This window comes from Panthera tigris, chromosome C1 (genome assembly GCF_018350195.1).
Source record: "Panthera tigris isolate Pti1 chromosome C1, P.tigris_Pti1_mat1.1, whole genome shotgun sequence".
NCBI classification, from domain to species: Eukaryota; Metazoa; Chordata; class Mammalia; order Carnivora; family Felidae; genus Panthera; species Panthera tigris.
Window position 1 is genome coordinate 12,440,634 of NC_056667.1, and position 25,864 is coordinate 12,466,497.

General features: G+C 59.1%; 1 protein-coding gene across 7 annotated transcripts in view; it reads left to right on the forward strand.

Moving 5' to 3' along the window:
* Nucleotides 1–25,864, forward strand: part of ARHGEF10L (Rho guanine nucleotide exchange factor 10 like) — a 144,160-nt gene that overhangs the window by 19,450 nt on the left and 98,846 nt on the right. For all 7 annotated transcript variants that reach the window (XM_042993796.1, XM_042993797.1, XM_042993798.1 and 4 more), the window contains exons 2-4: nt 15,914–15,993; nt 21,409–21,594; nt 22,370–22,433. In XM_042993796.1, coding sequence (XP_042849730.1) covers nt 15,957–15,993; nt 21,409–21,594; nt 22,370–22,433 — 287 coding nt within the window. In that variant the 5' untranslated portion in view covers nt 15,914–15,956. The remainder of the gene's footprint in view (nt 1–15,913; nt 15,994–21,408; nt 21,595–22,369; nt 22,434–25,864) is intronic.

Sequence of the window (25,864 nt, forward strand, 5' to 3'; positions counted from 1 at the left end):
AGAGGCCGGACCAGGTGGTGGGGACGCACAGAGAAGCACAGCCTGGTGTGGGAGAGCCACAGAGGCGGGTGAACACAGCGAAATGAGATTTCTTTTAGGCTCGTAGCCTGGCATTATCTACCATGGAGACCGGTGGCAACAACTCTGGTCTTTGTGTCCCCGTGAGTAATGACTGGCACGTTGACAGGCCAGTATCTGTTCTAGATCCTCAGAGGACTCGACCAGGTGCCCTGGGACTTCCACCTTAGCACTGTTGACACCTGGGCCGGGTCATTCTCTCGTAGGGGCCGTCCTGGGCCGTCCTTGGGTGTGTTCAGCAGGGTCCCGGCCTCTACCCACTAGATGTCAGTAGCAGCCCCCCTCCCCCGCCAAGTTGTGACAACCAAAATGTCTCCGGACATTGCCCAAACTCCCTGGGTGGGGGGCGGGGGGTGGCGGGGCGGGGGGACAAAACCACCCCCAGTTGGGAGCCGTTGCCTTAGATGGATCGGTCCAACTAATTGCCTGATTCAAGGTGGGATGGGAATTTTGAAATCCAATACTGCCTCCCCCACACGTTAAAAGAAGAAAAAAAAAAAAAGCAAAAGAGAGAAAAAAGAGCCCACAACATCCTGTATTCCTTGGATGCCTAAGCCATCCGGTTTGGCACAAAGCGCAAACATCCATTGGGAGGTGGGAGGGCTCTCGGTGGCCGGACAGCTGTGTGCCTTGGCCCAGGCCACCCGGACGCGGAGCCCCTGGCAGAGGTGACCCGGCCGTTGCCAGGTTTTTGTGTGCCCTGCTCTGTGTGGTCATGATGTAGGGCAGGCCATCGAATGACCCCGTGGGGTACACGGGACGGGCGTTGGTCCTGGGAGAGTCAGAGTGGGCGGCCGTCCACTGATCCTTCTCCCTGCCCTCAGAGCGTGTACCGTGGTTCGTAGGGATGTACGGATTTGTGTGCCGTAAGTACACGTCTCCCTGCGGGACTGCGGCCTTCGGGAGGGCAGGCGTCAAGGCTGCCTTGCTCATCGGCAAATCTCCGGAACTTTCCATGGTCCCTGGTATACAGAGTGCACGGTAAATGTCTGTAGGATGATTCAGGGGTGTGTTTGGATGGCCAGGGGATCCAGAGGGATGAAGCCTGGCTTTTCTGTCTTGATCTGTCTGGTCTCCCGGAGGGAGGGAATAGGCCCCGGAGACCTTGGTTCTCACACAGATGGGATACGCATAGGTGTGTGAACTCCATCACTCGCTTCTTGGTTTGTAGCCGGATCTGGAAGGAGGTGGGGTCCTTGTCCTCTGCCCAACACCCTGGCCGCAGCACAGACCTTGGATGAGCCTGGCCAAAGGCTCGGTCTTGGCAAGGAGTGGCCAGGTGTCCTTGCATGCGTCCTCTGGCCAGCAGGGAGCACCTGCTTGGAGTTCCGACTGCGAGCAGGGAACGGAGCCCCGGACTCCATCCTTCCAGTCTGTAGGTCCCTTGAGGATACTCCTGGTGCTGTGTCCAGTGAGAGCCCTGGGCACGCCGGGGGTCACTGTAACTTTGTGGCCTGGAGGGGGGACTTCCGTCCCCGAGTTCAGCAGAGTATGTTTGAGATCGAGCAAGCGAATGGGAGCGTCCCCATACTCGCAGCTCTTCCCAGAGCCGATTCTCCAGCCTGGGTGCTTTACGGAGAGGGGTCCACATCTGCAGCCGGCTCCCCAGCCCTGCCTCTGCCTGACTGCGCGAATTCAGGGAATCGCAATGTCTCCCTGACGCCACGGGCTGAGCTTCGGTCGTTTCCGTGTTTCGCACCAACTAAGGGAACTTAGCGTTGCTGTCTGGCTTTGGGATCCTCCCCTTTCCTGACTGTGACCCCCTTTCCTGGAACCTTCACTTTGAAAGCGGCACGAGATGGGTGGAGGCTTTGGGGAGCTTGTATAGCCGAGGGTCAGCCTCAGGGTCAGGCAAGCTGCTGGCGGTCCCCGGAGACGGCACTGGGCACCCAGTGGGGGGTGTGGCATGGTCAGGCACCGCAGGAGAGGCCGCCCTCCCCCCCCCCCCCCCCCACTTAACCGCGGGACCTGGGACACCACCGGTCCACGTTGAAGGAGGCACTTAGTTGTTCATTAATTCATTCAACAAACACGTTTTAAAAAATGTTGTATTCATTTATTTTGAGAGAGAAATAGAGAGCACGCAGGGGAGGAACTGAGAGAGAGGGTGGGAGAGAGAGGATCCTAAGCAGGCCCCGTGCTGTCCGCGCAGAGCCCGACGCGGGGCTCTATCTCACAGAGATCACGACCTGAGCCGAAATCAGGAGTCGGACGCTCGACCGACTGAGCCACCCGGGCACCCAGCAAACATTTCTTGAGCTCCTATTGTGTTCCTGGCTCTCAGTGAGGCACTGTATGTGCTATTATCTCATTTAATCCTTACAATAACCTACGGGGTAGGGATTCTTGTGGTTCTCCTCCAGAAGAGGAGCCCAGGGACAGAGCAGTAGAATAAACGTTACCGTCACAGAGGGTAAACCCAGCCAGGTTTGGCCACAGAGGTGGCCTCAGAACTCTCCTCAGAACAACACCTGGGGTATGATGGTGGCAAAAAGGGGCACCTGAGGACCCCCGGCCACCACCACGGGGCCAGAGACCGCTTTAGAACAGGTGCAGCCCTGAGCGCAGCAGGCCCCCCATTTTCCACGGGCCAAGTGACCACCACTCTGGGAGCGGGATGGGGGCAGGGGTGAGCTCTCCGCTCAGGGCGCCCCGTGTGTTTTCAGTGCCAAGGGCAGAAGCAGTGACGGGAGGGAGTTGGGGACTTCTCTGTAGGGCCTGGCTGTGGGCCGCATCAGTTACCTGTTCCTGAGAGCCCCATTACTGGGTTGGTGAGCACCAGTTAGGACCTTGTTAAAGTTGGCCATGAAGGAGGACGGGTGATTGGAAGCAGCTCCCTGTGTGGGTCAGTGTCCTGGGTCTGGGGTTCAGGGCAAAGCTGTTTTGTGGTTGACATCACCCCTCAGTCTCCCTGCCACCACCACCACCCCCCCCCCCCCGCTTCCAGCCCAGCCTCTCTGTTCCCCTTCCCCCAGGCCCAGGCAGTGCCTTCTCCGAAATGTGAAGTTAATTGCGAGGGGGTGGGATGGACCCCCTGGCCTGATGAGGGAGAGGCAGCCTGCCCCAGGGGAAAGATCCGGACACACCTCAGTCTAATCCTGGAGCTTCTGGACCTTGGACAAATCTCTCTCTCTCTCTTCAGCCTCAGTTTCCTCGTCTGGAAAATGGGGCCGATCCCACCGACTCGTGGGATGGTCTGCCCCCTTGTGGGGCTGGTAGGAAGACCTGAATTTCTGTCCCGCCCTCGCAGGTGGGGAGAACAGAGAGCCGCTGGGAAATGCGCATCTTGCTTGGGGAAGGCGGCACATTGTCACGGGGGTGGGGTGGGGGGGGGTGGTTTGGATCTAAGTGCTGGCTGCTTTGAGAGCTCAGCCAGAGCTATCCTGGGCCATGTCACCGAGGCCTCTGGATCCCTTGGGACTCGTGTAGGGCTTGTGTTTCAGGAGGCTTCAGATGCTGCCGGCCAGCTCGCCCTGCCTTGGTTGGGTGGACTGAGTATTTTTAGCTCTGAGTTTGCAAAGGTTTTTTTTTTCTTCCTGCCCAGACTTCTCTTGTGGGACAAAACAGACAGCCCGCTCCCCGAGAGAGGCAGAGCTTGGGCCTGAAGGGAAGGGGCTGGAGCCAGAGTGGACTCTAGTGGGCTTTGAAAGGGAGGCCTCCCCCAGTGTCCGAGGCCTCCCCCAGTGTCCACGGCCTGCCGGCCTATGCCGCAGCGCTGGGCTGTGCCCCTGCAGCCACGCCGGAAGCTGCCTGCCCCTTCCTTGGAAAGCTGCACGCGTTCCAGGGTCTCCCACCTGCCTGCGTGGGAAGGGCCGGTGTGCACCTGGCTGCCGGAGTGGCCGAGGGGAGGGGGGGGGGCGGCCCTTGGCGCCCTGGGGTCCTGTCCCCTCTCCTGGTCACATGCCTCTGACTCATCAGAACAAGAACGTGGTCTTTTTGGGAGCGAGTTTTTAAAAATAGTCCAAGTCCTCCCTCCTGCCCTGCCCTACCCCTCTTGTGATCACACCCTGGCGTTGGCCCCAGACCTCTTTCCACACTGGTTCTGGGGAACCGCCTCTTGCACCGCTTGGCAGCGGGTTCGATTGGGAAGCTCTCCTGGGAGGAGCTGTCCCGGCCACGCGCTGACTTCAGAGAGGGAGGCACAGTCCTAGGAGCAGGTGTCCCGTGGGCCTTGGCCCCCGTCTCCCCTCCCCTGATGGTGGCGGTGGGCCTGACCCCGGGGCCGGCGTGGGACCAGGGATCCCTTCATTGACTTAGCAGGTGTGTGTTGAGGCGTGCTGGGGGCCGGGCACTGCCCTGGGGCTGTGGATGGAGCAGTGAACAAAACGCTAATTCTCCTGCCTCTGTCGAGGAGACTCATAGAAGCAACCGAAACGTTCAGATGTCCAGAGGTGTTAAATGCATGAAGGCAGGGCAGCGGCGTGAGGGGGATGTGTGTGTACTATTTTAAAGAGGATGGATGGGGAAGGCCTCTCTTTGAGCAGAGCCCTGGAGCAGATGACAGAGCCATCCATGTGTATGTCTGGGGGAAGAGCGTTCCAGGCAGAGGAAACAGCAAGTGCAAAGGTCCTGAGGTAGGAACGTGCGTGAGGCGTCTGAGGAACTGCACGACGGTCCTTGTGACTGCGGTAGAGTAAGCCGTGTGGAGATGGGTAGGAGCTGCAGTTTGGGGTCGGGGGGCACACCGGTAGGGCCTTGTGGGGACCCTGGCTTCCATTCTGAATGAGGTAGGAAAGCACTGGAGGGTTCGAACAGCGGTGTGCCTGGGCCGCCGTGTCGTGAACAAAGTGCGTGGGGCAGGGGGGTGAAAGTGGAAACAGGACCGGTCTGGGGCTGTTTTAATGGTCCAGGTGAGAGGCGGTGACAGTTTGGCCCAGCGTGGCGGCAGAGGAGATGGTGAGAAGTCATCGGAGTCTGGATGCGTTTAGAAGGCAGAGCCAACAAGGTTTGCTGAGGCGTTGGGATGTGGCTGTGGGAGAGGGAAGGGGTCAAGGCGAGGCGGAGGCTTGAGCTCCAGCCCCCCGGCAAGCTGGCGCCGCCATCGGGTGAGATGGGCGGCCGAGGAGGAGTCGGGTGGCCGTCGGGAGCTGGGACGGATGTTAACTTCAGGATGCCCCGCTGTCCGCGGAGCAGGCCGGTGGGGAGAAGGTCAGGCTGGAGGTGTCACCGCAGAAACGGTCTCCAAAACCGAGAAACAGGCGCGGTCGCCCAGGGAGGCATCTTCGAGTCAGGCCCGAGTCATGAGCCTGGCGGTAGCCCAGTGGTCCCGTGGGAGGAAAGGGGGCTGGGAGAGGAGCCCCGGAGAGGGAGGAGAGCAGAGAGAGAGGGTTGCAAGAAGGGAGAGATGGGCTCCCCTGGCTTGGGCACCTCGGAGCAGTGGGGACAGATACCCCTCCTCCCACCCACCTCGTTCCGCAGAGAAAGGGAGCGGGTCCCGGACAGGGGTTGCAGGCAATGCTTGCACAAGGGGAGCAGGGGAAGCTGGTGGTGGGTGGAGGAGATCAGGGAGGTTTATTTTATTTATTTATTTATTTACTTACTTATTTATTTATTTAGAGAGCAAACGAGTGAGGGAGGCGCAGACAGGGAGCGCGCGAGAGAATTCTAAGCAGGTTCCGCAAGGACGGCACAGAGGCCGATGCGGGGCTTGAACTCAACAAACCCGTGAGATCATGACCTGGGCCGAAATCCAGAGTTGGCCATTTAATGGACGGAGCCCCCCGGGCGCCCCTCTTAGTGCCTGTTTGTTTATTTAGAGGGTGAGGGGCAGGGGAGGGGGAATCCCAAGCAGGCCCTTCCCTGTAAGCACGGAGCCCGACGTGGGGTTCAGACCCACAAACTGTGAGATCATGACCTGAGCCGAGATCAAGACTCGGACGCTTAACCGACTGAGCCACCCAGGCGCCCCCGCGTTTTAATTTTTAAGAAGGGCGGTCGCGCAGCATCTTTATGGTGGCGGGGCGTGACCCAGGAGAGAGGAGCTGAGGTTCTCCTGGCTGTGTCATCTTCTCCCCAGAAGGACCACCTCCCTCCTCACAAACCCTCCCTCCCCCCCTCCCTCCCCCAGCCCCCAAGTTCCTCCCCTTCTGGCCTCAGCTCAGGGTCCAGGGTCTTGTTGTCTAAGCGGGGTCGACATGAGGAGGGTGCCGGGGTTCCCCCATCGGGAGGCCCGTGGGTCTGTGAGCACCCGGGGTGGGACAGGCCAGGGGAAGGGCCACTGCCCTCCTCCCGGAAGGGCGGGAAGCAGGAGGCACATGGCCGGTCTGGAGCCCTGCTGGAATCCAGCCGTGTGAAACCATCTCCCTGACCGAACCCCGACTTCCCTGCTTGGGGAAGTCAGTCCCCTGCATCCCGAGGGAGGGGGGTGGCATGCCGGGCACCAGAGGGGGGATGCCCGCTGGGTACAGGTCAGGAACCAGGACGCCGCCCTCAACTCCAGCCCCTCGGGCTGGGAGGTCGGGGCTGAGAGCCGGGCTGCCGGTGTGGAGGGGGCCGGAGCCGTGGGCCGGCTCCCGTCTGTGGTGTTTGGGGAGCCGGGCGCCGAGTCTCCTGGGGGCTGTCTGTCGTGTGGTAACGAGTCGCACCTTCTGGCGAGTTCCTGCGCGCGCCATGCCACGTTGCAACGTTTGCTACCTTGTTCGTGGCTCATCTTAACCCGAGATGCCCCCTCCCCGTAGTGCATATACGCAGCTAAGCAAGTTCTGGCAAGTACTGTAGCCAGGATTGCAATCAGTCTGACCCAAGAACCCCTGCCCCAGGCTCTGATCTGGAATGAAACGTGGGCCGGAATCCGCTGGGCTTCTGTGGGATCACTGCCTGGCGGGAAATGCGGGCTCGGCACCCCTACTTCCGTGCTCAGGGAGCCTCCTGCCCTGCAGGTGCAGGTACAGACCTCCTGGGGTTTGCTGCCTGAGGACGGGAACTTGGGCCTCTCCTTTGTTCCTTTGTCCCCAGTCCCCAGCTCCCCCCCCTTCCCTGGCAGGCAGTAGGTGACCAGTGAAATGTTTGTCGAGTGGGGGATGGGCGAACACCGGCACTGTCACTGGGAAAGTTGCTGGAGGTGAGCCTGACCCTCCCCGCCCCCGCTTTCACCAGCGGGCTCACCCCATTTCCCATGGAGGGGCCCTTCCCTGGAAGCCCCAGCTCCCCCAGCCTCTCTGGAGGCCTGGGGTATTTCTGCAGCCCGGACAGTCCATCCTTCCCCTACATCAGCTTTGTCAACTTGGGTGGAGTCAGGCACACCTTCCTTTCCTGGTCCTGCCTCGTGCTCCCCGCTGACTTCAGGCAAAGGCTTTGCCGATCTGAGCCTCAGTTTCCCGTCTCTCAAAGACAGGGAAAGAAGCCCACCTCTCAGGTTTGCTGCTGGCATGGAAATGCCCTGCCTCTAGACTGAGCGACTACAGCCATGCCGGCACGAACATTACCCGGTGGGGTGTGTGTGTGTGTGTGTGTGTGTGTGTGTGTGTGTGTGGTGCTTCCGGGGCAACTGAGGCTCAGAAGGGTGAAGGGGAGGCAAAAAGTCAACGCTGCTCCTGTCCCGCCTCCAGACTGTGGGCCGTGGGGCCCCATCACACAGCCCGCCCAGGACGTGGCCAAGGGCCTGGACCCTCTAGGGAGGAGGACAGGAGATGAGGGCAGGACGGTTCAGCCCATAGTAGGAGGCTTTTCCCCGGGTCCTTCAGCCTGGAGCCTCTTGCCTGGGCTGGATTCTTGCAGACAGAGGAGGTAATGCGCTAGGGGCTGAGAGAGGAGGGGGGCACCGGGGACCAGCCTGGGGCAGCCCTGTTTATATACATGATCCACTAGCTGCTCCCGGCTGGTTTGGCTCTCATTTCCCAGGTGGCAGCTCCCAGGGATCCCCCCCCCCCAACCCCTGCCCCGAGGGGTGCTGAGTCTGCCCAGGGGCCTCCTCCTGGGGGCTCCTCCCCACCTGTCCTGCCTGGGGATCATTGACCAGGGACATGCCTAGGAAGTCCCCGGGGGAGGAAGGCTGGGGGCTGGGGGTGCCTACTCTGGGCAGGGACAGAGCCTCCATTGTATGAGGCTTCAGCCATTGACCAAGCCTCGCTCCTGCCCGCAGCCTGGAGGGAGCTCCTCTCAGAGCCTTCCTCCCCCATCCCTCGAGGGAAGCCCATTGAGTGGCCTGGCACCTAGTGGGTGAGAGAGCCGGCCTCCTTGTCCCTCTGGCATTTGGAGGCTTGTGAGGGGCAGGGAAGCGCCCCCCCCGTGCCTTCACTTGTTACCGGCCTCCTGCTCCTTGCTGGGGATTTTGCTTAGAACCAGCCTGAGGGGCCTGCCTTGGCTCTCCCCGCTCACAGCCCGGGGACTCCCTGCTCAGGATTGCGTGGCCTGGGACACATCCCTCAGCCTCATCGGCCTCATCTGTCAGGGGAATGAAATTAACTCAAATGTCCAGCATGCAGCTTGGTGCACAGCCGTGTCAGCTGTCGTTTCGTGATCTCAAGAGTGATGAGGGTCACAAAGGACAGGGTCAGGGACGCCTGGGTGGCTCAGTCTGTTAAACGACTGACCTGGGCTCGGGTCATGGTCTCCCTGCTCGTGAGTTCGCGCCCCGCGTCGGGCTCTGTGCTGACAGCTCCGAGCTTGGAGCCCGCTTCAGAGTCCGTGTCTCCTTCTCTTTGCCCCTCCCCTGCTCCTCCTCTGTCTCTCTCTGCCTCTCAAAAATAAATACACATTAAAAAAGAATTTAAAAATAAAAAAGGACGGGGCCAGGAGGCTGGTGGGCAGTCGGTCTGGGCTTCGTTGAGCAGTCTGCAGAGTGGGATGGCTGTCTGTCCTTGGGACGGCTGTCCGTCCCCAGAGAGCAGCAGGGACTCCAGGCAGGGAACTAGCACGCGTCAGGAACCCACCCACCGGCGTGATCAGGTGCCATGGCGTTTACACCTGCGTCTGAGAGTCAAGGGCAGGAGGCACCAGAGGATTAACCTCCTGAGGTCTGGCGGCCGGAGAGAAGCAGCTTTAGCATCTGAGTCCTTCCTTCCCGTAGGTCTCTTTCCGGGGCTCTGAGTTCCGGACGTGTGCCCCTTGCTGTGGCTCCTGCGACGTCTTCTTGGACGAGGCGCCGTGTCTCTCCAGGGGTGCTGGGAGATGATGTCTCCCTCCAGAGCCCCCAGCAGGTGGCTGCTTGCTCTGAGGGCAGAGCTGTGGGCGCCCTGCTTCCCCGCACGCAGTAGCTGCGGGTCCCCCCCCGCCCACTGCCCAGCTGGCATCCCCGCCTCCCCCTCCCGGCTCCGGTCTTTCCGGACAGGGCCGAGGATACCCGAGGGGTCTGAGGTTCCCCCCTGGGTCATGCCCTTCTTTCCATCCGGCAGGAAGCCCAACACCCACAGCTGCCCCAGGCCCAGGGACACGCCGGCCGCACGGGGTCCACAGTGAGTAGATCCCAGGCAGGCGAAGGTTCTCAGGCTCTCGGGTTCGCAGCCCCTGGGCTTAGTTCGGTGCAGTTGAGCGGCTGTTGTCTAGCATGTTGTCTAGTGTTCCAGACACTGAGATGACAAGAAGTCACAGTCCACTGAGGGAGACAGTTATAACGGGTGTGTGTGTGTGTGTGTCCCAGAATCACTTGTGCCCTTTGAAAATAGACTAGACTTTCCTTGGCTACATCCCTGAGCTGTCAGAATCATGGACTTGGGACACATGTATTTTTTTTTTTTTTTTTTTTGAGTTTCACAACCAGCCTTGGAAACCATGTCATGAAATCAGTGGGTTTTGAAGGTTAAGTAGGAGTTTGCTCGCTGGCTGTGAGAGGGCATTCTAGCTGGAGGGCGTAAACAGCCTGAGCAAAAGGCCCAGAAGTATAAACCAGGTTGGCAGGGACAGGGGCCTGACGACCCTTATGAGGGCTGAGCATGGGAGCTGCCGAGGCCTGAGAGAGGTCAATGGAGAAGGGTGAGGGGTGGGTCCCCGAGGGCCTCGCTTGGGACCTGGACTTCATTCTGGAGGCGAAAGGAAGAGCCTGAGGGTATGTGTTGTGGAATTGGTCACTGTGGCAGCCGAGGGTCGGGGGCAGGTCAGCCAAGTGTATGTCTGACAAAAGGCCAAAAGTCACAGAAACCTCTGGAAGGGTGCAGTTGCGTGGAGAAGCCCTGGTCCTGCCCGGCCCAAGCGCCTGGCCTTGCTGGCCTGTCCCACACGTTTCTCCTGGCTTCCAGGAGACAGACACAGGTGCCTCTGAGACCAGGTTTGAGATGGCTGGGGGGGGGGCTAGAACCTTTTTCTTGTTTCCCTCCAAGCAAAACTGGGTGGCGGGTCCCCGTCGCGGAGCAAGGCCGCCGGAGTTGGATATGCCAGCATCTGCTGCTTCCCCAGCTTCTGGGACTGACTTCCTGCCTGTCTGGACCCCCTGCCGCTCTCCCCTCCCCTGTCCTCTGGCCTCTCTCCCCAGAGGCCAGCGTCCCCTGTCCTCAAACGCCTGGCCCAGCCTGTGCAGCCTCCCTGACTTTGCGGAGCCCCTCCAGGGGTCTTCTCCAGGCCTGCTGTAGGAAAGAGGGATCGGGCCGCTCAGGGATTGGGGGTGGGAGGTGGCTCCGAGTGGGGTGAGCCTCACGAGCTAATGAGGGGGAGGCGGGTGCAGGCTGGAGGACGGTCTCCTACCGGGCCTCAGGGCCGGATGGACCTTGAACTCTAGAGGGAAGGAGGAAGTGATAAGCTCTTTGATTAAATTAGACCCGGAAGGTACCTGCTCTGGTGAGCAGGGCGGCTGCCGGTGGAGGGAGGTGCTCATGCTGGCTGCTCTTGGGTGGTCCCCGTCATGGGCTCACCCTGCCGGGTCCCCCTGCCGCCCAGGAGCTGGGGCTTCCTCCTCGGCTCCTCTCTCTGTCACACAGCCCCCGGCTAGCCATTCTGCACCCTGTAGCGGGAAACGGCACTGTTGAGGGGGCCTGCCCGCCTGTCCAGTCTTGACAGGTGTTTCCAAAGAGATGACCCCCCCCCCCCCCCCCCGAAGAGGAAGAAGTCTAGGACCCACCTGCCGAGCTCAGCACAGTGAATGCGACAGGGATAACAGCGACCGGCGTTTCCAGAGAGCTTGCTCTGCGCGTCTCGTCTCACTGATGCAGGACCCGTACGTGGCAGGTCCTCGCGAGGAAGGCGTCAGCTGCGCTGCGGGGAAGCAGCAGAGCCGGGGGACTGGAACTCAGAGCTGACACCGGATCTCACCCTTTTAACCGTGGCCCTTGTGTCTCTGTCCCTGCGGCACAGGAGTGCTGCCGCACAGGGCCCCTTCCCTGCGTGACGCGGTTTCCACATCTGAAAAGCCAGAGCAAGGTCGTGGTCAGTGTCCGTGCTTTCTGGTTCTGGTTCTGACCTGCTAGGATATTTTTTTTGCCTTGATCTTCTTTTTTTTTTTTTTTTTTTTAAGAAACGGGAGTGTTTATTTTTGTTTTTCCTTATTTTAACACTCACCCGAACCGAAAACATCCTAACTACCTGCCTGGGTTTCCTCGTGGGCCTTTTCCTCCGTGCACTTTTCAAGCACAGCCCTCTACTCCGCTGGGCCGCTTGCGGTTCCCCGCTGGCTCTCTTCCACCAGCTGGACTGCCCCTTTTGCCAGAGACTGTCATGGCAAGAAGGTTCTGGAGCCCTTTTCAGAGAGAGACTCGTGTCGGGGTCATCACGACATATTTCTTCTGGCTCAGGCTCCCCCCCCCGCCCCCCTTGAGAGCTCCCAGACCACGCATAGCTCAAGGAAGACTTAAAAAAAAAAAAAAGAAGAAGAAAAGGAAATAGCCAAGCCACTCGACCTGTTTGCTTAGCGAGTTCATTCCCACAGCCTGGCTCCTTGCTTGTAGGAGCCCGGGAGATAGTCTGGATAGGGGCGGTCTTGCCCACTTTATAAAAGGGCAGCCCAAGGCTCCGAGAGGCTGAGGAAGGACCCGAGCCCAGCCTGCAGGTGGATCCAGTTGCCCCAGACTCCCCTAGTGCGAAGTCCTTCTGTGGGCCTCCCCCAGGGGCCCTGACACTCCGGGGGTATAGAATCCAGACACAGGGTCCCGTTTGCTGTCTCCCTTTTTGGTGGTGACAGCTTCGAGGATGGGCATCTTGATGTTGACTGAGCCTCCCAGGGTTTTGTGGTTGACCTCGTGTATGCTGCTGGGAGTCCCGTGGGGCAGGCAGTGGGACCCCATTTTACAGATAGGGATACTGAGGCTCAGCTCACCTGCCAGTGGAGATGAGACTCTGGCCTGGGTCCCCAGCTCCCAAGGTAGAGCTGTGCTCACCACAGCCTGTTATGTGTGTTAATGAGAGCCATCTACCAGTGTCCCCCGGGGACCCTTCCAAGAGCTTTACATGAAGTTACTCTTTCTTTTTTAAAGTTTATTTATTTATTTTGAGAGAGAGAGCGAGAGCTCAAGCAGGTAAGCAGGTGAGGGGCAGAGAGAAGGAGAGACAGGATCCCGGGCAGGCTCTATACCATCAACGCAGAGCCCAATGTGGGACTTGAACTCACGAGCCCTGAGATCATGACCTGAGCCGAGATCAAGAGTCGGACACTTAACCCAGTGAGCCACCCAGGTGCCCTCGAATTTACTCTTAATTGTCTTTTTTTTTTTTTTTTAATTTTTTTTTTCAATGTTTTTTATTTATTTTTGGGACAGAGAGAGACAGAGCATGAATGGGGGAGGGGCAGAGAGAGAGGGAGACACAGAATCGGAAACAGGCTCCAGGCTCCGAGCCATCAGCCCAGAGCCTGACGCGGGGCTCGAACTCACGGACCGTGAGATCGTGACCTGGCTGAAGTCGGACGCTTAACCGACTGCGCCACCCAGGCGCCCCTACTCTTAATTGTCTTAATAACCTGGTGAGCTGGCTATTTTTTAGTCCCCATTTTGCAGATGAGTAAATGAGGCCCTGAGATGGGGGCTAAGGGACTCATCCAACGTGTCATGGCTACTGAGTGGCGGGACCCAGTCAGGTAGCCTGAACTTCTTCCTAACTGTTGTTCCATGAGGGTCTCTAGTGGTGGCAATGGCTGCTCCTTCACATACATGCACCCTTCTGAGATAAGGGGCGCATGTGTGCCAATGGCCACAGGCTATGGGTGTGCATGGGGCTGCGGGTCCGGGTCCTTGCCTGTAGCAGGTGCCTCACCCCCAGATTAGCCTGTAGCAGACGCCCCCCCCAGATTAGTTTATAGCAAGTGCCCCCCAGATTATCCTGTAGCAAGTGCCCCCCCAGATTATCCTGTAGCAGGTGCCCCCCCCCATCAGATTAACCTATAGCAGACACCCCCCCAGATTCCAGGCTCGAAGTCTGGGGTTCAAGAACCACCACTCCTTGTGGTTCAAGGAGGGAGAGGACGGCTAGGGACCAAGGCCCCCATTGAACCCTGGTGTTGTCAGCCGTTCCCTTGCCTCTGTGACCTCAGGCAGATCCCCGCTTCTCTGTGCCTTGGTTTCCTCATCTGTAAACACAATCATGCAGATGAAGCTTCAGGCTCCATAAATGCTGGTGTCTCCCTCCCTTCCTGGGGAAGGCCTTGGGCTCAGGGAGGAGGGCAGGGTGTGAATCAACCCTGAGGGTGAGGGGAAAAGGGAGGACAGGGGGCTTTCTGGCCTGGAGGGAAATGACCCTGGGTTTCTGCGACATGAAAAAAATCATACTTAAGCCGCAGTTAGCACGAGAGCCTGGGTTAGAGCCTCCCTTTGTCCTCCTGTGAAATGGGCGTCAGTCTCCCTGCTCCGGAAGGACGGACCTGCATGAGGAAGGTTCTCTGGCTGTTGTTTGATCTCTTGACTCGCAAGGGAATTTGCAGACATTTGAGATCCTTTCCCCAAACCCTTTGCTGAGGATAAAATTTTAGTCCGGACAGTCTTGAGCGCGTGGTTAGAAGGCACAGCTACCCACTTGGTGGAGAGCAGTTTGCGTTCAACCGAAATGGAAACTGCCGTTCTCCTCCTCGACCTGGCAGGTGCCCTGTGGGTTCACGTCCATTTCCACAAGCCCCTCCACATGGAGGCCGTGTTGTTCATGATGCCCAAACCCCGGGAACACCTCAGTGTCCAACGATAGAGATCCCATCGATTATGATCTATCCAAAAAAAAAAAAAAAAAATCCCCAAACTCTGTGGCCATTGAGCAGAGGGAGACTGATGTCTGTACCGTTCTGAAATGGTTGCCAAGCTTCTTAAGCTTTTCTATATTTATTTTTACTTACTAAAAAAATTTTTTTAATGTTTATTTTTGAGAAAGAGAGAGAGAGACAGAGACAGAGCACGAGCAGGGGAGGGGCAGAGAGAGAGGGAGACACAGAATCCGAAGCAGGCTCCAGGCTCCGAGCCATCCGCACAGAGCCCGACGCGGGGCTCGAACCCACGAACCGCGAGATCATGGCCTGAGCTGAAGTCGGATGCTTAACCGACTGAGCCACCCAGGCGCCCCCAAGCTTCTTAAGCTTTAAAAAAAGGCGGGTACAGCACAGTGGGTGCGGCGGGCTCCCTCCCGCATGAAACAAGATGCATATACGGGACAGGTATAAGCTGGCACACACATGGGACATTTAGAGGGACTCCTAAGGACAGCGATCACTTTGGGGGGGGGCGGGGTGGCTGGGGGAAGGGAGACTTACTTTTTGCTGTGCACCCTTTATACTGCTTGGGTTTCGAGAGGCATTAGAGTGTGGTGGCTACTTAATGAGTGTGGACCGGGGCTGGGGTGGGGGGGGTGGTCTATGGCCTGGGTTCAAACCCGGCTCTGGCGCTTAGTACATGTGTGATGCTGGGCAACTTACTTAACCACTCTGGGCTTCGTTTTTCTCATAGTTTGGGTTAACAGATGTTAATATTTGTAAAGTGCTTAGAATAGCATCTGAGACGTAGCAGGCACCATGGGAATGTTTGCTGTTATCAATTAATTGCTATTTACATGTGTCCTATGTTTATTTAGGAAGGCAGTTAATGAAAATAAAGGCTTTAGGACGGGAGAGGAAAAAAAACAGGCACACAGCCAGTTTGTGGCAGGGGCTGATTGGGTTGGAGGGCTCGTGCTTTCCCTCCAGGACTGATTCTGTCCTCTACAGAAAGGTCTAGAAGGACAGCCCTTAGCTCGGAATCGGGGGAGTGCCGGTGGGGAGCGGGGAGAGCTCTTTCTCTCACCGCTGGACTTCTGGCAAGGTTGGCTGCAGGGCCCGGGAAGCCCAGCAGAGCCCCCACTTTGAGGTTGCGCTCCCGGCTCCAAGCATTTGGGATTCTACCCCTGTCTCTGGCCATCTGCCTCTCTGCAGCCTTTTACTTCCCTTACGCCCATGTGCCAAGGCCAGTGGCCCCTCGCCAGCTGGCCAGCCCTGTGGGGCAGGACGGGGAGAGACAAAGAAAGAGTGAACGGCCTTCAGTGGGGCTGCAGGCGGGGCTGGTGCGAGGGGCCGGCCTCCAGGGAGCTGTGGTCAGTGGGCAGCGGGAGGAGGAAGTGTCCAGTCACAACCATGACCGTGCAGGCATGATCCAGCTTCTGGAACACAGGGGCCTGAGTGTGATCCTGGCCTCTGGGGCTGGAGTTTGCCTGCAAGCCAGAAGGGATGAGAGGGGTTGTCTAGCCGGACCCACTGGGCTGCCCCGGGTCTCTGGTCTGGGGTGGCCAGGGTTTTCTGGGAAGATGGGGTTACGGCTCTGCAGCTGCTGGTGTTCTGGGTTAATGATTTATGGTGGGTGGGGGCTGGGCCCTTTCTGGGGCTGTCCTGTGCTCCCGGAGCCGCTGGGGAAGGAGCCGGAGAGCTGGCGGGCTGGAGCACCCGGCCGTGAGCCAGTGACCCCTTTCTGTTGATGAAACTTTGCCCTTAAACGCCAGCTAATTAGATTTCTGGCCTTTTTTTTCCCCACAGGCGAGCGGCTGGGACGGTGCTGGTTTGAGCTGGACCTTGTCTGATGGCTTCCTCCAACCCTCCTCCACAGGCTGCCATAGGTAAGGTACCCCAGGCTTCCCGCCCGACCCCCCTCTGAACGGGCCCCGGGGCTGGCCGAGGGCCACCGGCCCTGGGCGTGAATCCTGCCCTGCTGGTGGTTGGCTGTGCGCTCTTGGGCAAGTGACTTCACCCCTGTGCCTCAGTTTCCTCGCCTGCAACAGGGAAATCATAATTTCCTTGTCACACAGAGTAGGTTCCAGACGAGGCTCGAGTCTTGACCTAAGATGCCCCGGAGACTTTAAACTTTGAAGGCCACAACCCTTAGACTTGACCGCAGCCGTGTCGTGTGCTTGGGGGGCGGAGGGGAGTGAGGCTTATGAGTTGAGGGCAGCGACCCCAGGTTGGAGGGGAAGGCATTGGGGCCGCCCGCCTCCATCTGCCAAGGTCCCGAGGTCAGGTCGTCTAGCAGCGGCAGGGTCACCAGAGTTATTGAAAAGAAGAAGAAGAAGAAGAAGAAAAATCCATGCTTATGCTAACAAATTATTTGTCGTTATTCTGAGATCCAGTTCGATGTCCTGTAGTTTATCTGGCAAAGCCTGGCAGTGGGGCCTCGGACACCGTAGGCAGAATCCAGAACCCTGGAGGAGCTGGACACCCTTGTCCCACTGGGCCCAGATTCCTGTCCGTTCATCCTCCTTTGGGGGACGCAGATAGCAGAGAGGTCCCGCCTGAGGGCTTTTTTCACCAGCCCAGCCCTGCCACTGACACCGTGGGCTTGGCTGAACGACTTGGTGACTCCGTGGCTGTTTCATCAGCCAGAAACGTGGGGTTGGTAATGACACCCTCTCCTGTGCTGTTGCAAGGTTTAAATATATGTAAAGCCCGGGTGTGTGGTAATCAATCGCTCAATGAATAGAAGCTATTATCACCATGGGGTGTTGCGGGGCAAGGCCAAGTGTGCCGGGCTCTGAACCCCGGGCCAAGACCAAGGAGAGGTCCCTTCCTCCCTGAGCCCTCGTGTTCTTCTCCGAAGGGTGGGGACCAGCACAGTGAACCCACCTTCACGGTGCAGGGTGGCTGCTCAGGCGTCCTGCCTCCCCGGCCTTGCCGGGGTTGGCTCTCCCGAGGACGGGAGTGCGTCCAGGAACATCAAAGGCATATGTGGCCGGTTCTGGTCCTGCCACCTGTCGGGATGGGTGGGAAGGGCTCAGTTCAGCTCTCATTATCCAGGGAGGGGCCTTCTGATTTTTCCTTCTGATAAGGAGCCACGTCTGGTTGCCTTGGGTCTCAGGAGCATGGGAACAGGGCTGTGGGGACCAGGGCATCTTCTGATGCCTGACTGTGGCTTTGATCCCAGGATGCCCCCTGCCCTGCCTCCTGCTGCCGTGGGCATTTTGCACCCTTTCTCCTGCCCAGCAACAATGAGGAACACAATGATTTTACGATTAAACCCATTCGGTCCCATTCAGCAAACATTTGACAGGCATTTCCTTGTTCTGGCTGCATCTGAAACTCAGGCCAGTGCCACCTGGTGGAGACAGGCTCTTCTCTGAGAACTTCCTGTTGTCTTACTAAATGAAACTCAAATCCCCCGAAACACCTCTGCAGTGTCCCGTCGCTGCCCTCCTCCTCGCCCGCGTCTGCGCCCCCACTGGCTCACGGGCCGTTCGTTCCCCGCTCCGGCCGTGGCCTCAGCCTCTGGAGTACCAGCTCGATACGAGCCTGTCGGACCTTCACTCGTCCTGCAAGGCCCTGTGAAGGGGCAGCCCCGGCCAGCCTGAGCCCCCCTCTGCTGTCGCTGGGCACTGGCTCAGTCCCTCGTGTGCTATGGCCATCTCTTGCCATATTTGCCTGCCTGCCTCACCTGCAGTGAGCTCCTTGACGTGAGGGGTCCCGTCTTACTGGCCCAGGGGCTGCTGGGAACAGTCCTCGGGATGCAGGCGTGACTGTATTGACGGATGTCCCTGCACACAGCCTGTGGGCTGGTGGCTCAGCGGGCCAGGCCTGTGATTGGGAAGGCCTGCCCATCTCCCCTAGGGCCTGGGGCTGGGCTCTGACTGAATAATAATAATAATAATAATAATAATAACAACAACAACGAAGATAATGGTAAGGATGCAATGACACAGGACAATGAGTGGGACCATTATTATCAGAATAGCTAATGTCAGTGAGCACGTACCTCACAGTGTGTCAGTTCATTCCGCCCTCCCGTCCTCACCCCGCCCCCTCTGTGCGCCTGTGAGGTAGTCACTGTCACTGTCCTCCTTATGGGTCAGGAAGCCGCCGCCTGTACGGATAAAATGACCTGATGCTCAGGCAGCATCTAGGAGAGCTGGGGTTGGAGCCCAGTGGTCTGCCTGTGACACCCTAGTCACCTAGTCACCCTGTGACACTGGTCATGCACACGGTATCCCTGCCGCCTCTCAGGCAGATTCAAGTGGGCAGGGGCCAAGGGCACCGAGAGAGAGAGAGAGAGAGAGAGAGAGAGAGAGAGAGGGAGAGAGAGAGATTGAGAGTGTGTAAGCCAGGGAGGGGCAGAGAGAGAGGGAGACACAGAATCCGAAACAGGCTCCAGGTTCCGAGCTGTCAGCACAGAGCCCTATGCGGGGCTCGAACCCACGAACCGTGAGATCATGACCTGAGCCGAAGTCGGACGCTCAACCGACTGAGCCACCCAGGTGCCCTGTGGTGTTTTCAAACTTTTAATACCACAACCCATAGACATGGCAACAGGAGTGTGTGTGTGCACGTATGTGTGCGCGTGTGTGTTCAACAGATGCTTGCTGTGTACCTACTGTGTGCTGGCACTGTACCAGATGCTGGGGATATAGGTGACAGTGGACAAAACAGACCAGAATTCCTTATGAGCTCACGTATGTTCTAGTGAGGGCCCAGTAAAATAAAAGCGTCAAACCTCGTTGCTGACGAGGGCCGTAGGGCAAAGTAAAGCAGGCGAGTCAAATGGGGAGTCCCGGGGTGTCTCTGTGGGCAGGTTCGCTCACAGCAGCCTCACCTGCAGGTGACCTGTAGTAAACACCTGAAGGAGGTGAGAGCAGGAGAAGATGCCTGGGGAAGAGCATTCCGGACCCCAGGACTGAAAGTGCAAAGGTCCTGAGGCAGGAGCACATCTGGCGCGTTCACGGTGTAGCAAGGAGACCAGTGTGGCTGTGTGGGGCGAGCGAGGGGAGAGCGGTAGAGGGTTCTAGACCACCTGTACGTGTGTGTGTATATATACCCTGGAACAGAACTGTCAAAAGCAATATCGAGAGTAATCCCAAGTGTGACTTTATAAACCTAAAATATTTAAAAATATCTCAAATAAGCATTTCAAAAATGAAACAAAAGGCTGCCCGGGGAATCCCCTAATTGATTTTGTGACTCACCAGCGGGTTGAGAGCCAGAACATGAAAGCTACTAACCTGGCTTCTGACTCAGCCCCGGGATTTCTCGTGTCAGTTCATCATCTCAGGGCCCACCCAGCATCCAAGGGGGCAGCAGGGCTCAGTGGAGCATGTAGGATGGGAGCTAAGACAGAACGGGGCTCAGATCCGGCTCCCCGCTTACCTGCTGTGTGACTCTAGGTACATCACTGTGCCGCTCGAACCTCCGTGGCCTGAGTCCAGTGGGGGTGGTCGTGAGGCTTACGCAGGGAGCTGCAGGGGGCACATTTCGGGCTCGCCACCAGGGTTTGGTTCCCTGACCTGGGGGAGCGGCTTGCGCCCCTGGCCACATCATGGCCCGGAAGGGTCCATCCTGCTGACTTTGGCCCGAGGGGCCCCCTAAGCTCCCAGGAGGAGAGGTGGGCCCCCGCCTCAGTGGTCTCCGGCTGGGGGTGGGGGAGGGAGGATGAGCTGGAGTGCAGCTGACGAGGGGACTTCCTGGATTTGGTACATTTGCACCTGGAATGTTCTGCTCTGCAAGCTCCCAGGTCGCGGGGGGAAGGGGTGGAGTTTTCTAGTCCGACAGACTGCTGGAACTGGATATGCCCGTCAGTCTGTCTGCTGTTCCCTCCAGCTGTCTCTCTGCTCCATGCACCTCCCTGCCTTCTTACTAACCCTTCCCCGCCCCGAGCACCTGCTGGGGCCGAGTCCACAGACCAGGCGATCCTGTCTTCAAGGATCTCAGGCTGGGAGGGGCCGTACCTACAACAGGTGCCCGGGTGCTCCATCTACCCTGTCTGTTCTCAACCTGGGGTGATTTTGTTCCCCAGGGGACGTTGGGCAATGTCTGCTTCTAATTGGTGGAGGCCGGGGCTGCGGCCCTACGTCCTCCTCCAGCGCCCCCACCACAAGGACCCTGTGACCCCAGAGTCAGTAGCAGTGAGGCCGACAGACCCGGACCTGCTTCTCAGTTCACGTTCTCGGCCTCATGGGGTGTTTTTATTCCCCAGTTTACAGAGGGAGGCGTCAGGGTTCCGAGAGGTGAAGTGGCTTGCTCGGAACCACACAGCACGTCGGGGTCCCAGGCAGGACCGAAGGTCGTGCTCTAAATCATACGGTGTGAGCTGGGTACAGCGGGACTGCTCAGGGCGGCCGGAGGAGGGGTGGTCACTGCCCTTCGGTTTTGGAGCGGGTTTGCAAGAGGCCGGAGGGGAGGGCGAAGTGAAAGCCTGAGGCGCTGTCCAGCCCCAGGTTCTAGGAAGGGAGCCCTCGAGGAAGACTGAGAACCTCAGCTCAGTGATGTAGGTGGAGAGGTGAGCGCCCGGTCGGCTCTTTGGGAGAGACGATCCGTTCCTTTTCTTGTTTAACAGAAGTTTCTGGGTTTCTACCCCAGGCCAGGCCAGGACCTGTCCCCTTCAAGGGGACGGTAAAAGGGGCTCTCAGGGATCTGAGGTCCGTCTGGGAATACAAACGAGCACAAGTCACATCACTGCAGGTCATCCAGGAATGGAGAAAACAGGGCTGAGTCGAGGAGGGGGTGTGGTGGGGGCAGGGCTCTGCTTCGGTGGAGCTTTGATGGATGGCAGGGGTCATGGCTCCAAACACTTGCAGGCGGCCGGCCGTGTTTTATGCCGCTGCGGTGTGCAGGCCAAGCGTGTGTGTGCTCCCTCACACGTATGAAAAGCACATGGGTACACACATGGAGATACGCACGACGGTGTGTACCCAGCCGCACGCGAGCAGATGCATTTAAAAGGCCCCCCTTGCTTACAAAATGGGGAAATAGGGAACAAGGGCACGAAAGACGTGCGTCCGAGTGTGGATGTGCTCGCGTTCTCCGTGAAGGCTTTCTCCCTCCCCTCTGTCCGCTGCCCACCTGCTTCGAGCCCTCACCGAACCACAGGTCACTTCCGGAGCACAGGAGGGCCGGCTGGCCCCGGGCAGGGGTTTACTCTAGTCTCTGGGAACTGCCCTCGCTCAGACCCCAGCCGCTCACCCGCTGCAGATACCCCCCTTGCCCAAACCCCAGGCCCTGTGGCCTCTGACCCCCGGCTGCTGACCCCGCGGCCGCTGACTCCTCCTCCCTTCCAGGAGATCAGCTGGTTCCTGGAGGCCCTGGCCCCTCCCCTGAGGCGGAGGACGACCCTGGAGAGGCTTTCGAGTTTGACGACAGTGACGATGATGAGGACACCAGCGCTGGCCTGGCCGTCCCGGGCACTGCTCCCGAGAAGGACATCGATGCCCCACTGATCCACTGGGACGCCGCCCCCATCGCTGGTAAGGTGTTTTGGGGGAGCCTTGGGGCCTCCCATTTCCGGTCCGCTGGGGCTACAGAGAGCCAGTGGAAGATCCAGGCTCCCAGTGATGCCTCCCAGGCCCCACCACGGTCCCCAGAAGCAAGAAGGGAAAAACCATTGAGAAGAAGTTGCATTCCACCGCTTCCCTTGGGGACTGGAGATTCCAGGCATTCCTGCAGCATCTGGTGCACTTTGACACATCATAATGAAAGTGGTTTTGGCCCCGGGGTTGTGCTTTGGACACAGCGGGTGCCCAGGGCTGTGTCTCCCGAGCCCCTCTTCCTCAGCAGCTGCTCCCAGGGAATCACACCAACCAGAGAAGGAGGCTCCCAGAAGTCCCGGAGGGTGGCTCTAGGGGTGGGAGTGCCCTGATAAGCCTGGTGTTAAATGGCAGCTTCTGGGCTCTCGTATTGTGTCATCTGGGAGAGACTGGGGACCGGACTAGCAGGAACCTCCTGCAGGCTTGGGGACAAGGGGCTCCTTGAGGAGCTGGGGGTGGCGGGGGGCGGGGGGGAGGGCCAGGCCCAGTGCAGGTAGGGCGGCTGGTTCTGGTCTGAGTTGGGATATGGGCCATGGGGGTGGGAGTGGGGGTGGTGCGGGTAGGACAGGTTGGGGAGCTTAATGACAGCCGGTGCAGTGGCTGGGGGAGGGGAGGCAGGAGCCCAGGAGGCACCTGGGAAAGGGGGCGGGGATGGGCCCAGTCGGTAGAGACCAGCCTCGGGCCTGACAGGCTCTCCTCTGCTCTCTTCCCCCAGACCCAGACCCAGACCCAGACCCAGACCCAGACCCAGACCCGGTAGCCTCACCACCCCAGACACAGTAAGTGAGCCTTGTTCCTTTGCTTTGGCGGTTGGAGGAAGAGACACCAGGCAGGAGGTGTGAGAGAGGGTGGCGCTGTGCCCAGGAGGGCTTGGATGGGTCTTTGGCTAAGGAGGGACGCATTCAAGATCCGTCAGCCATCCCCTCTGTGGCCTCCCCAGCCAACTCTGGGGCGGGCTTCACATTTGGGGCTTGGGAGTCTTACAAGCAGCGGGTTCTCAGGGTTTGGCTCACTGCTGCTTGCTGCCTGGCTTCGGGGACCTTAGAGGGCACTCCTCTAAAGGAATTCTGAGTGGTGGATTGAGGGCCTGGGGCCCGGGCTTTAAATCCTGGCCACCCTGGTTGGGGGGAGGGGTATTTGAGTCTCCTTTTGTCTTCCTGGTGTGGGGAGCCAGGGGGACTGAGACTCAGGCAGGTGTCTCCAGGCTGGCTGTCTCAGAGATGCATTTTGCCGCCTTGGGCCCCCTGGAGCCAAGGCAGCCCTGGATTCAAGTGCAAATGTCCCTGCATTTGCCATCTGGAGTGGGTGGGCCCTGGGAGGGTTTCTGCTGGGCCAGAGGTATGGGCCGGCCTCTCCTCCCTGGCGGAGGATCTGAACTGAATCAGCAGCCCTGCACCTGCGCGCACGCGGGGAGTTCTGCTCTCCCAGGGGTTAGAGCCCTCCAGGGTGGGCCAGGAAGGAAGCTGGCCAGAAAGGCAGTCTAGTCGGGGATGCAGACACAGGAGAGCGGCCCAGAGAAGGATGCACAGGGAACTGGGGACACCGGTGGGAGGGGGCCCAGGAGGAGAGCTCAGGGAGAGGGGAGGGTCGGGGAAGAGAGTTTACTGGAGGAAGCTACTGGCCGAGGCAGGGGGGTGGGAAGGGGAGCCGGCCATGAGCTAGTGCACCGCTCCCCTCAAGGTCTGGTGCTCTTGCTTCCCTCAGACCACCCTCCAGGAGAACCCCGTTGCCCACTCGGGGCTGTCCCTGCCCGTCTTCTCTCTGTGGGTCCCGGAGGCCGGATTGGGTGTCTGGCCAGTGCTGGCGCCGTGCCGCGGCAGGGACCCAGTGGCCTGAGAGCTGCTGCCATTAATTACCATGTTGTTTCCATCAGTCCCACTGGGCAGGTAGCTCAGAGAGTGTTTCAGGCACAGGGGCCCAGCCTCGGCCTTGACCCACCGCCCGCCCCTCTGCAGCACCCTTACCTGTCCTGGGACTCGCCCTGGAGCAGCCCTAGCCCCCTTGAACACCATCTCCTGGTGGCGCCAGGGCGTGAGCTCTCGAAGGTTCAAATCCCCACTCAGCTCTTCTCCAAATGGGTGGTTTCGGGCTGCCCGTGAACCTCTCTGAGCCCCACTTTCCCCATCTGTAAGGCGGAAGTAATACCCATCTAGGAGCATCGTGGAATAGGAGAGGCTGGTGGAAGGACGCACTAAATATGCACCTTGTAAACGTTTGCTTCTACTCCGCCTCCTGTCTGGGTGTTCCCAGTGATGGGGCCCGAGGGACGGAGACCGTGTGCTCAGTGCCTCAGCCTCTGGGGCTGGGCCTGGGTTGCCCGGTGAGTCTTGCCAACACTTGGCTTGAATAAATGTCACCTTTGAGTTCCCTGACTGGGCAAAGCCCTCTGCAGAGCCTCGGTCCTGGCCGGAGTCCTCAGGGGCCTCTCTTCCTGCCCTTAGTTTCCCGGATGGAGAGATTGGGGGGGCAGGACTTGTCCAAGGTCATGCGGTGAGACTCCGGCAGCCTCGGACTCCTCGTCCAGTGCTCTCTGTCTGCTCCCAGTGGCACCCCTCCCTTCCGGGTCTCTGTTTATTTCACTTCCAGCTCCTTGCCTGGGGGGTGATTTTCTACTTTGGAGTCCTCTGGGAGAAGAATCCGTTCAGATCACTGTCCTCCTTTTTGTCTAAGGGAAAGAGGAAAAAAAGTTTGCTGTCCTTTTTTTTTGTCTTTAGACTTTCCTAACAGTAGTCTCTCAGCAGACGCTGCTTTGAAAAAGCAGACGTCCGAGCGGAGGACATTTTCACCAGTCCTCCTTGCATTTCCTCCACGGCCCCTGCCTGCGGGTCTGGAAATGGTCCCTCTGCCTACCTGGCCTCGGGAGGCTCCTGACAACAGAGTTGGGGTCACCGCCCAGGTCCTGGAGTTGCTGCAGCCTCAGAGCCACCGCACTCCCATCCGGGCCCTCGTCCCCAGCGGGGGAGGGAAGCGGGCCAGTCCTCGTCCCCGCCGGCCAGCTGCCAGGCAGGAGCGAGGTGGGTAAAGTGAGGGCTGGCGTCCGGGTCCTGAATCACCCGGCAGCCTGGGCCCTGAGCCACGCGGAGCTGGCTTCGAGTCCTGCTCTGCGCTTAGCTGTGCGTCATTGTGCAAGTGGCTTCCTGTCCCGAGCCTCACTTCCCAGGGGTAAGATGGGGATCATAAATCTACTCTCTTGCAGGACTTGCACGAGGCGCATGTAACCTTGATCCCGTGCTCAGTCTGGCTGGCATGCGCCGGCCGCCCCGGATGTGTTTGCTGTTGTTATTCTGGGTCCTGGCTGAGATTTGGTTGTCGAGGGAGCCGGCTGGGCTCCGTACCCTGGGAGTCAGACCGACCTGGGTTTGACTGGGCTCTCAGCAACCAGCTACCCCAGCTCTCCCAGTCTGTGCGGGGAGGAGAATCGTACTTGCGGGGTGGGCGGTGGCGAGGCTGGCTGAGGCTGACTGGCAGTCCGGGTACCCTGGCGGGGGCACTGGGTCCGTGTCTGACTTTGAGGCCTGTGGACTTCCTGGTCCCTTCACCGGCTTGGCCGGAGGGGGGCAGCCGGGCGTCTACGGGGTAAACAGAGCTGCTGGTGTTTCTGGGTGCACGGTGCCGAGGCCCCTGGGGTGATTTGAGGGTCAGGCCACCCTGCCCAACAGTCGCAAGGAGTGAGAACAACCGGGGTCTCGTCCGTCCTTGCTGCTGGTCAAGAGCCACCTTCGAAGTGCTCGGCGTTGGTGACGCTTTTGCTTGTGGCACGAGACATATCTGTTGCTGGAAAACAACCACAATAACAGCGGCAAAGTTAACGGCAGTGATGATGATTGTGTTTACTGTGTACCAGGCACACTGAGCTAAGTGCCCACTCCCGCTGATGCCTCCCATCTGCAGGAAGTAGACCCTGTCCTTACCTATGGCACAGGTGGGGAAACTGAGGCTCAGGGAAGTTAGGCGGCCAGGGTCACACGGAGATGGTACGTGTTCATTCAGCCCAGAGACTAGGACCTTGGGCCTCTCCAACCAGAGGCTGGGCATTGGACCCAGGCTGTCCTCCAGGGATGCGCTGGGGACTCCAGGTGCAGACCCAGAACCTCAGGCTTCGGGTCATGGTGGGGGTTGTGGCCAGTTCCATATGGATGAGCCGATTGTGCGTGTATTTAATTGGGGTGAGGATTTTGCCTGCTAGGGGATTTAACTTTGCCTCTGAGTT